This window comes from Rhinolophus sinicus, linkage group LG11 (genome assembly GCF_036562045.2).
Source record: "Rhinolophus sinicus isolate RSC01 linkage group LG11, ASM3656204v1, whole genome shotgun sequence".
In the NCBI taxonomy this organism is placed as follows: Eukaryota; Metazoa; Chordata; class Mammalia; order Chiroptera; family Rhinolophidae; genus Rhinolophus; species Rhinolophus sinicus.
The window spans coordinates 25,192,280-25,207,471 of record NC_133760.1 but is presented as its reverse complement, the minus strand read 5'-3'; the positions used below and the strand labels follow the sequence as shown (position 1 = coordinate 25,207,471).

At 44.9% G+C, this 15,192-nt stretch overlaps 1 protein-coding gene across 3 annotated transcripts in view; it reads left to right on the top strand.

The window, feature by feature from the left end:
- WWOX (WW domain containing oxidoreductase) overlaps nucleotides 1–15,192 on the top strand; it is a 913,630-nt gene that overhangs the window by 420,375 nt on the left and 478,063 nt on the right. Inside the window, exon 9 of one of the 3 annotated variants that reach the window (XM_074314544.1) lies at nucleotides 14,425–14,550. The exons of the other annotated variants lie outside the window; for them this stretch is intronic. Coding sequence (XP_074170645.1) covers nucleotides 14,425–14,460 — 36 coding nt within the window. The 3' untranslated portion in view covers nucleotides 14,461–14,550. Of the gene's footprint in view, nucleotides 1–14,424; nucleotides 14,551–15,192 lie in introns of those variants that run through there. 3 annotated transcript variants of the gene reach the window in all.

Sequence of the window (15,192 nt, the reverse complement as noted above, 5' to 3'; positions counted from 1 at the left end):
TAGCATTCCTTCTCCCATTCCACTGGCCAAAGCAAATCACTCATCCAAGTCAGAAGACAGACAGGTAGAGCAGCAAATACCTGAGAATAATAATACAGGCCAGCACAGGTGGGATCAAGAAGATCCAACATATATTTACTGAAGACTTAGACTTCCCAAGCAGATTGGATCCTGGAAAGCTCCTGGCATGTGCTTTGTAATTCTTTACAGTCTTGGCAAATACAGGTAATAGTCAGAAAGCGTGTGTCAGCCACTGTTCATGGGTCAGCCCTTACATGGTGATCAGGTGTTCCTTTGGGAGCACTGTGTCCCAAGGGTGATGCCGGCAAAGATGCCCAAATAGACGAAAATTAGAAACATCTGCAAGGACCCTGGATGGTATGTGAAGGATGGTAAAGTTACTTGGGTGCTTTTTCTAAAGAAGATAAAACTTTGAGGTTAGACTCTTTGCGCCCAGTAATTTGACAAGTTGTCCTATGCTGGAGGGTCCACCCATCTGTCTGTTACAGTAGGCATCAGAGGCAGCTGGGGTGCAGCCTTCATTCTGCACCGACAGAGCAGGCATGTGAGCTGACGTTAGCTTTCTCACCGATATTAACCTTGCAGGGTTGCCGCGAGGATTAGAATCACCATCTGGAAGGCACTCAGCACAGTACCTGGGATAGCACAAGTGTTCAAGAATTAGCACATATCAGCGCATGTTTCATTTTTTCCAGAAGCTATGGAGTTATTTCTGAGCCTGTATTTCACCGCCTTATGCCCCTCACCACTAGCGAATCTGTGACCTATGTCCTCAGAACCCCATCCAGCACTTCTGGGTTCCCCAAGAGGGGTCTCTGTGAGCTCTTGGAGACACAGCTCTTCACTAATGCATGGTTTCCATCTTCAGCTTCTCTCATGTGAGGCCTTCTACTCTCTGTTGTCCACAAAGACACTTGAGGACACCTCATCAGCTGCTCTGATGCTGATACCCATCACCCCTGACCACATCAATGTCTGTGCCCAGGGCCCATCTCCTGATTCTCCCAACAGTGCCAGACCCTCAGGAGCTCGAGCAGGGATCACTCTTCTGGAAACCCCGGTGCATCGAAGCCCCAGTGTTTTCCCTACCATCTTGGTGATTGTGTCACGCTTGGCCATCTGGACCCTGGGACAGCTCGAGTATCTCCCTGTTCTAAGGGGTCTTCATGAAAACAGATGGACGTCTGTGAGGGTCATCAGGAAAATCTACCTTTGGGAAAATTGCTGTTCTCCCAATTTCCTGCACTCTCAAAAGGGGCATTCACCCTTCTCTCCCTGCAAAACCTGTGTGCAAGTCATCCTGTGGAATTTGACCATAGCACATGCTCTCCACTAGTTCAACACGTCTGAATTCCAGATTTAAGTTGAAATCACCACTGTGGTTGCTGTGCAAGAATTACAGTGGATGACTAAAAACTGCTTAAGAAGATTAGCAAAGCATTGATTGGAATACGTGTAAAGTCCTAGCTGCTTGAAAGAACTTCCCTACGAGAATGCTTTCCAAAATTGGAGGTACAAGACCCACACCGCCTGGTGTGAAACCCTTGGGGCCAGATGAGTTTCAGAACTTTTCAAAATGTAGGAAGGTGATAATACTGCACATTCTGTGCAGTATACAGTTCAGCAAATTTATAGCCCAGGACCTGGCGTGAGGATTCTTTTTATAAATAAAGTTTTATCGGTACACAGCGACATTCATTTGTTTACATGTTATCCATGGCTGCTTTCAGCTACAGTGGCAGAGCTGAGTATGCAAGACTGTGACCATATGCTTACGAAGCCTAAAATATTTATTATCTGGCTCCGTACAGAAAGTTTGCTGAACCCTATATGATATAACACCCCTGGGGGCGGCACCTTGTAATTAAACACATGAATATCTCTGCATCCAAATTAGTGTATATTCACACTCAGTAAGATAAATAACATAGTCAGCTCTAGACAGCTTTTGCTACTAAATAGTTATTGAAAGAACTTTCCATGTTCAGACATTTTTGGGTTTCATAGGGTCCCTTCCAGCTTTCACACTGGGTAAATGCACAAAGCAGCAGGATGGTTTGCTTATTACTAAAATCATGCTTGTAATATCTTCAACATACCTTTCACGGTGAGTCCGGATTGCTGCCTTTCAGGCTGGGGCCCTGAGGCATCCCCTGTACCTTCCCTAGCTGGGGTGGAGGGGACAGGCTGTCTGGGCCAGCACGTAACACTCTGCTTATGTGGTGTCTCCTGCGTGGCTTGCTTCCACATCATTCCTGAAGCCGACCCTGGGGAATTGACCCAACATCGATCAGTGCCAATCTCTTGAATTCAGGAAAGCATCGGGTCTTTGTGCCAAACAGGACACAGGTGCATGGCAGATGAAGGACCTCCGTCCACCTTAGTTCAGTTCCAGGGACTCCGTCTCCTTGATACTGAGGCTGGGTGTGGCAGGGTTGGGGTACCGACAGCAGGCTCCACCCTGAAGTATTTTATATACACCCCAGAAATATTGGCACAGTTGTCTTTTACTTGCAGTCTTAGCTTTTTCTTTTCCATAGCTCTTTGTGATGCTTAGTTTAATCAATCAACACGTGTTTACTAATCCTTTGCTCTGGGCTGGCTGTTGTACACAGTTCTGCCCTAATCTTGCTGGAAGGTGAGGCTCATGCATTGGCAAGTCGGAAAAAGGGAGTGTGTGCTGAGTTTGGGGGCTCTCTTGTGTGATGCTTGTCGTAAAATCATGTTTACAAGTTTTATATGTTTAGTTCAATTTAAATGTTGGATTTCCACCCTTTTTGGAAGATGACAGGCCCAGTTATAACATTACAGAAACATGGAAGGACTGCGCACTTCCTGTGTCCCTTGCCTGTTTTCAGATAGGGCATGTCCACTCTAGCACGTGCTAATGAATGGGAGACACTGAGCTCTGGGCTCTGCCGCAGACCCCGGTCCTCTGAGCCATGGGCCGCATTCGCTCTGTTCTCCATATCCCAGGACCTGGTGCATAGTTTCAAAAATATGTGTTGAAAGGAAATGAGGGGGGGAGAGAGGGAGGCAGGGAAGAAATACTGTGTTAGGAAACCAGTAGGGGAATCTTCAAGAAACTAACATTAGTTAGCTTCCTCACCCCCATCTAGAATCCTCTGCTCTCGACCTTATGGGAGCCCACAGCCTGCTGAAGATATTAGTGGGGGTTGTCTGCTCTCTGTAGGAGTGTGTATGCACGCCCATGCATGCACAGACACTCGCATACACATAGCTTTTTTTTTTTAATTATATAAGCACGTAGGATGCTATTCGATGTTTGTTTTATTTAAACAAGGGGCAAATTTAAGATAGTGGATACCATCTGAGAAGAGACAAAATCCAGCGTGATGATCTGAGCAACCTTGGCAGACCTTTTTAACATGTACACCGCCAGATAAATAGTCTGGTCATGTTGTTCAATTCTCTGAGCTCACTGGTCAATTCAGTTTAAAAAAGTGGTCAGACTTGTGGCTTTGCCGATTGGCCCAATGACTGCATGGAATTGATCCGTTCGTTTTGGAAGCTCGGCGCAATGACTCGGCGTGAGCACAGGTGGCGCACGTGAGCAGCCACATGACGAGGCCCCATGGCCTTCTTGGGCTTGTGTCGTGTGTGTTGTGAGCTCCCTGGGCGAGAATCCCTAAGACGTGTTCCCAGTCCCCAAGCCGGAACTCGTGCTCCCACGCACCTGCACCTCCCCCGTGGGTCCAACCCCATCCCGCCCAATTCCAGGCCATCCACGTGCATACACTGTGCTCTCTGTGTCATCGTGGGCTCCACGTCCATTGGCCCATCAGCACAGTGCCTCACATATCCCAGCCACTCGGGAAATGTTTGTTTCAGTGGTGGAAAGAAGCTGTTTTGCTATATTTTGACATTTCTGTCAGCGTATTAATTGACCTTTGTGTAGCACCTTTTCTTTTGCACAAGACTCATCTTTATCACAAACTGTGAGTCAGACAGGGATTTTTTTAAACTTCATGTTATCATCATCATATTAACAACATTAGCCGCTAATAGTATTGAGCCCCTACTGAGCCAGACAGACGAGCGTTCAGCACCACTCATGCATTCCCTAATTAAATTTTCATGACAAGCCTTTGAGGTTGTGACTGTCTACATTTTGTCGACGATGGAAGCGTGAAATGACTGTCCCAAGGCCACTACGCAGCGCAGGGCCTCAAGCCTCAGTGTCCCTGACTCCACAAGCCTCGCTCTTAAACACTTTCCATCTCAACTAGGAAAGCACTGAAGCAGTTTTCATTATGGACCTTTTATGTCAGTTTCCCAGGGCAGCCACAGCAGCGTACCACGGGCTGGGCGGCTCAAACAACAGAAAATGTTCTCTCACTGATCAGAGGCTGGAAGTCTGAGATCACGATGTCGGCAGGGTTGGTTTCTTCTGAGGCCCCTCTCCTTGGCTTGTAGCTGGCTGTCTTCTCCCTGTGTCCCCATAGGGTCTTCCCTCTGTGTCTACGTTCTAATCTCCTTTCTCTTAAGAACACAAGTTGGATTGGAGCCCACCCTGATGACCTCATTTTACCTTAATTACCTCTTTAAAATGTCCTATCTCCAAATACAGTCACCTTCTGAGATACTAGCGGTTAGGACTTAAACATGAATTTTGGAGGTACACAGTTCATCCTGTAACAGACCGTTTTTTTTTAACAGATTCGGTATTTAGTGCCAGAAACAAACACAGAATGGCTTTACTCCTTGCAATGTGTATAATACCCATGAGAGAGCCCCCCCATCCCAGGACAGAACCAAGAGGGAGACAAGAAAGCCCAGAGTCACTTCCCTGTGCCGTGAGTTGGTCCATGATTGAACATTCAGCTAACAAGCTTTTCACTGCTGCCTCCTGTATGCTCAACACGGATTTTCTCCAAGTAAGAGGCCTGGAGTTAGAGTCACACACAACTTTCTGTGTTGCTGCAGGCACAGAGACCTTATCTAGGCTCCTCTCACTGAAGTTTTCTCAACTTCTTATTTAGATATAAAAATAAGCAGAATAGGGGCACACACTTTACATGTATACCTCAGTGAATTTGTACACTCTCACACGCATGAGTGCCCAGCATCCACATTCACACACAGGATCATTCCAGACTCCAGCAGCCCTCCCAGGTCCCCTTCCAGCTACTGTCTACTGTTGCTGTGCAATTCCTAACCTTGGTAATATGGTTCAATTTTTAAATATAAAAGCAGAGAGATAATGGTTGCAGTAGAAAAAATGTATGCCTTATCTTTGTTTTTCTTTTAAAAATATTTATTAAAGTATCGCTAACATATATTATCTTAGTTCCAGGTGTACAACATAGTTATTCAACATCTGCGTACCTAAAAAAGTGGTCATCATGATACGTCTAGTAGCTATCTGACACTATACAACATTATTACAATGTTATTGAATATATTCCCAATGTTGTACATTACATCCCCGTGACTTATTTATTTTATAACTGGAAATTCCATAGTATGCCTTATCTTGATCTGGATCCCTTTAAATCCAGCTCTACTCTCAACAACCACAGGACACTGAAAAGGCAGATTAATCTCTCATCTCAGCTTCTTCTTTCGTCACATTTGTGGATACAATCTGTGGTTAATAATGAATTTAGAATACCTTGGACAGTATTAGACACACAGCTGAGCAAGATGGTACACTTATTTGCCAATGATGAAAAGGACAAATAGAGACTAGTACATATGCCTTTCCCTCTGTGGAATATGGGATTGAAAGAACAGGTCTAACTAGGTAACATCAGGCTACTTTAATAGGATATTTAGGAGAGATGGGTGTTGAGATGCTGAAGGGGATTTTCAGAGAGCTTTCTGCTAAGAACTGTTTATGGCCTGGGTTTGGTATCTCTGGGTAGCACCTCCAATCAATCAGAGTGCCCTGTGTTTTACGAGTTTGCTTCACGCAGTCTTGTGTAGAACTTTCTGTGTCAACTGGAAGGAAGCAGGGATCTTGGGACTTTCAAGGCTCAAGCTTTGTCTCTGGAAGGGAGAAAGTAGCTGCCTTAATGGCCGAAGTGCCTGTGCCAAACGTCTTCTCTAGACATAGACGTTGGGCAGTGTGCGACAGTTTCTTGTCCCCTGTCACATGTGTTCAGGACTCTTGTCTTCCGACAAGTTTGCATGTGTCACATTTTAATATTTATTAGTGTACTTCCTGCTTCTTGATGTACTTGTACTACACAAGAATTGATTTTCAAGAAATATACTTAGAACTTTTTTTTCACACTCTCGTATTGGCAAAATGCATATGGGTATTTGCAAGGAAATACTCTCTGGTAAACTCTACTTGTAACTGTGTCAAACTTATAAACACCACTACTGTAAGGACATTTTTTTGGATATGGATTTTCCCCTTACGTTTATTTCTTTCTTTCTTTCTTTCTTTCTTTTCTTTCTTTCTTTTCTTTTTTTTCCATTTATTATGTCGGGATTACCACATACTGTATTTATTTGGTTGGGATTTTGTTTTTGAGCCATTTATTTGCTCAGGTTCTGTTTCTGAGTATTAACACATCTCACCATATTTTAGTTTTTACATTGCAATTTCGAAGTAAAATAATCCCATTCAAAGGTTGTTCAAAGGCTCCTGGTGAAGGCTAAGCGTGTGGTAAAGCCTTTTACCTCCTGTCTCTTCTCTCACTCCCCTCTCAGTCCACAATTTATCTTTGAAGATGCTGGGGTTTAACAGGCAGGGTAGAGCACAGAAACCAGATGGTTTTAACTCACACCTGTGAAAGTGCTGGGCTTCTGAAAAACATTAAAGTTAATGGCCAGACTAGGGCTGCCAAGCTCAGTGGAATTTTATTTACCTGGTGGCATGTCACTCTGGTTAACTGAACTTTCCAGTTAACTGATGGCTACATTTGCTCCTGCCCCTCCGTGACCCCATTCTCACCACCACCCAAGTCCTCCAAGTATGAAATTTGCTTCATGTTCTCCCTCAGCTCCTTTTCTCAGCCTCTCGGCTTCATCTCTCCTATTGACTGATTTCTCTTTCCTTCCTGGGGTTGCTTATTCTATTCTTCTTTCCGCTTTCATTCTTCTTCTACCCAGACATGTGTCTATTTTTCTTGTATCTGGAGTTCTCCAAATTTGGCTTTTATTGGCTGGCATGTCCCATTCGATTATTCATTGTCCTGCTTGAAGCTTGTGCTGTTCTGGCCTTTCACACAACTACAGGCAGGTTTGCCTTTGAACTTGCTTTGGCTTTCCTTGATACTTTCATGCTCCTGGACGTCCATGCCCATTGTTGCACTGGTCAAAGGAGGGTTTTGGTTGCCCTGTCGCCAGCTGCTAAAGTTTTACTATACATTGTAAGCATACCTGTATTTTATTGCATAATACCTGGCAACAGGTAATTCTAGAGCACCCATGGAAAACATCTGATGATTTGGAAGAAATATGTGGCTTTATTTTTTTTTTTTTCTCTCTCTCTCTCCCCTCCTTTCCCCCTGCACCTAAATTATAAGCTCCCACTCATAAGTGAAGTAATTCTGACCACACTACAATGACATTTTCTTTAGAAGTGAAACCATGTGTTTTCTTCCTCTGTTTGGCAGAGGCATCCTAAGGTAGGCCCAGTGATTTCCCACCTTCTGGCATCCATACCCTGGTACGATCCCGTCATTTTGAGTGTGGGCCAAACCTGTGACTTGCTTCTAACCAGTAGGATACGAAAATGATGATGGGACTGTCCCTTCTTTGATTAGGCTACACTACATGGCAAAGTGAAGTGACTTTGCAGGTATAATTAAGGTCCCAATTCAGTTGGTTTTAAGTTAATAGGAAGGGAGATCATCCTGGGTGGGCCTGACTTAGGCAGATGAAAGCCCGTAAAGAGAGACTGACATCAGAGAGACTCCGCTGATGGCGTTGCAGCAATAAGCCGCCATGCTGCAAGGGGCCATGTGGCAAGGAACTGGCTTCCAGGAGCTGAGCATGGCCCAGAGGAGACAGCAAGGAAGTGGGGCTGTTAGTGCTACAACCTCAAGGAGAGAAATTCTGCCAATGAGAAATACGTATTTTGTGGAAAGCTCTCTATATCTTTGTGATTTTCCAACTGTGAACCAAGAGGCGTATACCATATAGTCCTGAGCTCCATATCATATGGGTATCTGGACACACTTCTACTTACAGAGAGTCCCATGTGTCTCCTAAGAAGTTGTCAACAGCAGCTCACGTGGACAGAATGTGGCATGGCCTTTCCTCCATATGTCGTCTCGTGCCTTCTTGAGGAAAAACGAGGTGACTTCAAGGTATAGGTCATGCCATCCACTTTATAGATGAGGGAAGGAAGACGCCACGGCGTCTTGCAGGTAGAACTCAATAGAAGTCCTCAGTTTTGAATCACATTGACCTTAGAGGTCTTATAATTTCCATGAGATGACAGAGCAAGCCAAAGGGGGAAGTGAAATTGGAATTTCACAAACCTTGGGTTATTTATATATTTATTTAATCTGGTGTTCTTTTTTGTTTGTTTGTTTTTTTGCTTTTTTGCTTTTTTGGGTATTTTTTTGCCTGGAACCTTTTTCCCTTTGAAAATTCCCTTTGGGTCCTAGCATTATTTTCTAAAAGGGAAGTATTTCTAACTGGCAGGCCCAATTGGGCTGCGTAAAGTGTTCACTACCTTCCATAGTTACCCAACCCTAAATAATTGTCTATATGTTCCTTTTATTGTCACCTTTGAAACAAGATGAAGAAACCAATGGTTTGCTTTAGAACGCATTAACTTCTTTATCACATTAATACTGACTCATATCTTATTTCCCACTTGCAGTAAGAAAACCATTCAAATCTTTCCCTCACAGGACAATATCTTTAATAGCTTCTGTGTGTCTCCTATTTTTGGCTGTTTCTGTATAAACAGACTAATCTAATAGCATGCTGAACCATCTAAGTTGGCAGAAATTCAGAAAATCACTCATTTCTATGGCAAGCTGGGATGCCAAGAAGGGGGGGGACCCTCAGTTTTATTGCAGAAAGATTTTTCTTCAAGTTGTCTTTCATGAACATGATATGTCTGTCATTTGGAATTCTCTAGCACCCTGACTGGAAATTATTTATTGCAGAAAGGCACAGTGGTGAACAAAAAAGTATCATTTCGCGCACCATTTCTGGCTTGAATTCGTTTGCCTAAAGGAACAGGATCGTAGGAACACAGCTTTGAATGCTGGCATGGTTGTGAAAGGTGGTACTCACCTCTAGGCTGTGCACTCAAGCCTTTTCCATTGAACCTGAAAGGTGGGGACATCATGCCCCATGCAAAGTCAGCCTGGTGGCTCAGCCAGCCCTGAGTTCCATCTGTGTCACTGGAACAAGAGCCTGTCTTTGGAAGGTGTGCTTGCTGACATCCTAGGATAGCCCCCACCTCCTTGATTTGTTGCCACTTACCCATCACAGATCCCGAGTGGTCTAGTGCTGGCTCCCGCTCCTGAGCTACTGTGTGTTGCTGGAGAACATCACAGGTCGTGCTGATGGAGCCACTGACAACTCAGCTTTATAGGGTCAGCGACATTCCCCCCCTTAGGCCGTGGAGCCAGCAGGCCTGCCCTGGGCCGCATGCTTTGCCCTTCCCCAGGACACGGTGCTCCCTGCAAGGGTAACTGGGACCCTGGAGCTCCCTCTTCAGAGAACCCCCAATCCAACTCTAGAATGTCGTAAGCTTTTCTATATACTAGTCTTGTATTTCATTTAGCACATACAATTATTTTATTTTTTAAATAGACTTTATGTTCTTGATCGTTTCTAGATATTTCAGAAAAATTGAGACAATGGTGTAGAGTTCCCCCATACCATATACCCAGCTTCCCCTATCATTAACATCTTACATTATTTGGTACATTTATTATAATTAAAGTACCAATATTAATAGATTGTTATTCACGAAAGTCTAGGATTTATACAGATTTCCTTAGTTTTCACCTAATGACCGTGTCTTATTCTAGGATCCCATCCAGAACCCCACTTTGCATTTAATTGTCATCTCTCCTTAGATTTCCCTGGGCTGTGACCATTTCTCAGACTTTCTTTGCTTTGGTGACCTTGATACTGTTGAGGAATGCTGGCCAGGGATTATGGAAGATGCCCCAGTAATGGAATTTGTTTGGTTTGTTTTCATGGTTAGACTGGGGTTTGGGTTTTGGGGGAAAAGACACAGAGGGCAAGGGTCCTTCTCATCACAGCTTATCAAGGGCACATACTATCAGCATGACTTATCACCTCCTTCACTGGCTGGGGTGGTATTTGTCACATTTCTCCACTACAGTTACTCTTTTCCCCATCCATTCCATATTGTTTGTTTTGGAGGGAATTCGCTGTGTGTAGCCCACACTTCAGGGGTGGGGATTTGCGCTCTTCCTGCTTGCAGGCAGACTATCTACATAAACTATTTATGGATTCTTCTGCATGGGAGATTTGTCTCTTCTCCCCCACTATTAATGTACTCACTCATTTATTTATATCAGTGTGGGCTCATGGGTATTTATTTTCTACTTGAATCATAATCCAATACTACTTTATTTTGTTGCTTAAACGGTTTGGCCGTCAGGAGCTCTGCTCCTGTGTCCTTTTGACATCTGGCCATTGTGGTAAGGCGTGTTTTCATTTCTGTTTCTGTTTTCATTTCTTTTTGTTTTGTTTGTGTTCCTTCTCCTGCTTCCCCCATCCCACACGCATACACAAAGTTCAGCATGCTGCCATGATTTCTGGCACCTCCATGCACCGTTCCCTCTTTTATAAAAGCCACACTAGAGCAGTTAGGAGTGCGGGCGATTTTTCTTTCTCATTGAACATTTTACATGTTTTAGGGACCTTTTATTATAGGCCACTCTCTTTCTTAGTGTGTTTGTCACCCTACCTCCCTGAGGGGATAAACCTTAGAGTCCTTCTGGCCACCTAGCCAGGTCTCCAAATCCCAAATAAGGCGGGCTGTCCAAACGACTCAGCCTGAGAAGGAGAACACCTGTGTCCTAATGCCGGCTCAGTCCCCGCCTGGGCATCTCAGTTTGATCTGGGTCCTCTCTGCACCCTCATTTCTTTACCTCCATAATGAAGGGTTTGGCCAAGGAACCTTCAAATCCTGATGTTCTGTGATGCTACAAGTCTTTGAGGAATGGCTCAAGATGCCAAAAAAAGAAGTTACCAATGAGACCTCAGGTGTTCTGTTGGAAATTTCAGTAAAACCGTGGAGAAAAAGGAGAGAAACAAGAGAAAGAGGCAGAACTGGACACATAAAAACAAAGAAGACTAAACGTGGGGTAGGGATTGGGGAGAGAAGAATAGTTGACAGAGACATGAAAGAAATAACCTTGACGCTAATCCCTACGAAAAATCTGGAAGAAATCATTAAATACACAGTTTCTGAAGTTTTAGGAAAGAAAGTGGGACCATGAAGCAAAACCATGAGTGTCATCTCTTTTAACTCTATTTTCCTTTCCAAATGGTTCCTGGACAGGTAAAGGGGACAAAATAGAGTAGACCGTGATTTCAGGTATGTTCAGCTTTCACAAGCTCGGCACCTTCCACAGCTTTGACAGACGTAACGTTCACATTAAGGGAGGCAACAATTAGGACGATGCAAGAAGCTCTAGTTCTTCGAAGGCTTGTCAGAGGACAGTAGATGGCTGTCCTACAATGGAATGAACTTCCGCCAAAGAACCCATGTCCTTCGTTGGAGATGGAAAGCCAAGGCTGGGTGCTTGACCACCAGCCATGGTTGCTGACTAAGGAAGGCCACTTTGGGTTGGTGTGGCTGGCCATGTGCTAAGTAGGGCCTCGTCCTCCTGTCTGATTCCGTGGTGCTAATGTTTCCTGCGGGTTCTCTTTCTTTTCAATTCAGTGGTTCAAAATCCCAGCCCCCATCAGAAGCCCTTCTGTGTGCTTAAAATGCAGATTTCCAGGCCCTGTATGGACACTCTAATGATACGCCGGGTCCAGGCTTGGGTGGGAGTGTGGGTTCCAGGGATCTGCATTTCTGTGTAGCTCCTAGGAGGTTCTGATGAGCTGAGAAGCACCCTCCTAAGAGGAGTGCCCGCTCCTTCAGAATAAGAACCATATTTTCTCCCTTTTTTGTATGCCTCCCTATACAAGGATAATTACACAGAAATGTTTGTTGATGGATTTATTCCAACATTTTTTTTAGCTCTCTTTGTCTGGAACTTTGCAAAATAAACACCGTGGGCACCCCAGGCTTTGTGAGGTGCACGCTAGCATGGAATTTCACTGTTTTAAATTGGGGGTCATCTTCTTGGTTTCAACTGAATTATGAAAGGAAGAAGAGAGACCCTTAGAAAAGTATGAATGTTGATGCTGAGAACTAGCCAGGCGTTTCCCTTCCAGCTGGTTCCATGAGGGATTAAGAGGCCGGCTGTTCTGCACCTCCCATTAGTGATGGTTCCAGACCCCTCCTCATTGTGCATTTATCTTGCAAGGGGCATATTGAAGGGATGTTTCCATTCTATTTTATCTGCAGAATTACTTTCCATTCTCAGGTCTTTTGTATAAGTATTCCCTTGAACCCATTCCAAAAAGTGGATTTTTAACCCAATAGACCATAACTGCACTGTTTTATCGTGCATACATATTTCAAAATGTGAATGTAAGTAGATTTAGCAAAGTTAAAATAAAATTAAAACTTTTCAAAGGGCACTACTGCTTGCTTTTCCATGTTGGACTTTTCCCTTTGGGGTTCTTATGCCATTTAAAAGACTCTAAGAACAGGAAGACATTTTCACTTGTGTCTTTTTTTTTTTCCCCCACAAGGGATGGGGTACAGAAATCACTGATAAGGTTTGAACTTCCTTTGCCTCCCAGCAGCACACGTGGTAGCAGTGTGATGAATTCTGAATCTGTAACTCAGTGCCATTTATAGCAGTAAGATCCCTAACTGGCATCTTGCGTCTTCTCTTGCCTCTCTTGAAAGCCCTTCTTTACGGGGAAGCTGGATTCATTTCTCTAAAATAGAAATCTGACCTTGCCACCACCCTGTTTTCCACCCCCTGATTAATCCCTTCACCATCTTCAGATCCCTTGGGATAAAAACCCAAATCTTCACCAGATTCTGCAAAGCCCCTGCCAGTCTGCAGCCTACCCTCACCCCACTCTCCCTCCTCTCCCAACCTGCCAGCCCCCACTTCCTGTCACAGGACCTTTGCACAGACTCTGCCTGGAGCCCTCTTCCCCTCCTGCTTTAGCTAATTAATTCTTGCTCATCCTTTAGGGCTCAGCAGGGTCACCACTTGAAATGACTTGCAAAGTTACTTCATCTTTCTGAGCTGTGTTTTCTTCTCTGTACAATGGGGTTCATACCTGTTTCTTCTTCCTAGGTTATTTTGGAAGGAAGGGAGTGCTTTGAATCATTCATTAAAGCACTCAGCATAGTACTAGGCATACAGGAGATTAGCATGCTGAGTAGTAGAGGTCATTTCTGAGCTGGTCTGCAACCTCAACTGTTAAGTCCTTGCCTTGGATTCTCCCACTCCTCATGCTGCAGATGTGATTTATTTATTTGGGGGAGGGTGGGAGTAGGTCAAAGGAGATCCAGAAAGGGAGGGGAAAAGGAGGGCGGTGTTGATACAACCTCTGGGATGCCCTCAGCATACCACTGAAAGACCCTTCCTTCCCCTGCTGCTATGGTCCGATGAGTGTTCCCCCTCCCAATTCATGTGTGGAAATTCTGACCCCTAACATAATGGTTTTAGGATGTGGGGCCTTTGGAGGAGCTTAATTCATGAAGGTGAAGCTCTCTTGAAAGGGATGCATACCCTTAAGGGCCAGGCCCCAGAGATCTCCCTAACCGCTCCTGCCCTGTGAGGACACAGGGAGAAAGCACCAGCTATGAAATGGGAAGAGGGTCCTTACTAGAACACAATTATGCCGACACCTTGATCTTGGACTTCCAGCCTCCAGAACTGTGAGAAATCAGTTTCTGTTGTTTGTAAGCCACCCAGTCTGTGGTCCTTTGTTATAGAAGCTCAAACAGACTGAGATACCCACTTGCTCACTTGGCCATATTTTGGCCTGATCACCCCCTGAGTGTAAGGGAAACAAAGGGTCATGTGGAGGAGAGATCCAGTGTTTATCATCCTAATTCTACAGTGAAGACATTGAGATCTGGGGAGTTGACATGCCTTCCGTGGGGTCACTCAGGTAGTCAGGGACAGAGTGGGGATTGAACCTACTGATTGAAAGGCTATCTGATTTCAGAGGTTTTTCTATCCCCCACAAACCCCGCCCTTTCTAACAAGCCAGGGCAAGTGACTGCATTTTGCATGCCTTTAAAACAGAACCTTGAGTTCAGGACTCTGCTTATGCCCTTCCTGTGTTCTCCAGAACACACGCAGTGACACCAGCTTCCATCCTTTCATTGTACAGGTTTCTGACAAGTACACAGACGGGCTTCTGGCTTGAGCGATGCCACTACAAAGGTCCCCCGCTTCTCATAAACACATCACTGCAAGGCTGCTTCTCAAGAAAGCGACTTCTGCTCCCTCCTGCGTGCTTTTATGTGTTGCTGTCAAGTGCAGAGTTGAGCTGGCCTCGTCTGCCTCTCTACTTTATGTATGATTCATAAAGAGAACTCGGAAGGTCGTGGGGTGTGTGATGCCACTTGGACTCTGTTCCCAAGGGCATCAAAAGGGGGCTGGGACCTGTTTCACTTTCCACGCACATGTAGGTCAGCTAGGGGAGCAGGGAAGAACTCTCCTGTGTAGGTTTTGGTTGCTGTTGTTTTTCTCAGGTTTCTCATTGTCGAGAACTGTTCCAGCTCTGCTAACCGAAGGGCCATGTGTCGTTTGGGTGGTCTGACCTCCTAGGGCAGGGGTGTGCAAACTGCGGCCCACAGGCCAACTATGGCCTGCAATCCATTTTTAATTGGCCTGCAGCAAATTCCAAAAATATATTTAGTTTACTTAAATAAACCAGGTGAGGCAATACGTACTTCACCTTTAGTGAGTGGCCCGGCTGTTTATGTGTTGTTTTACTGCATATGACCCTTGGTGAAACGTTGAAAAAAGTTTGGACACCCCTGCCCAGGGGAACCAAAGAGGCAACCCTCAGACTGATTGACAGCGGGCCCTGGGGGTTGTACCACATGTGTCACCTCACCTACCAGTGCTCCTGAGCCCGTGTTCCTGAGCCAGG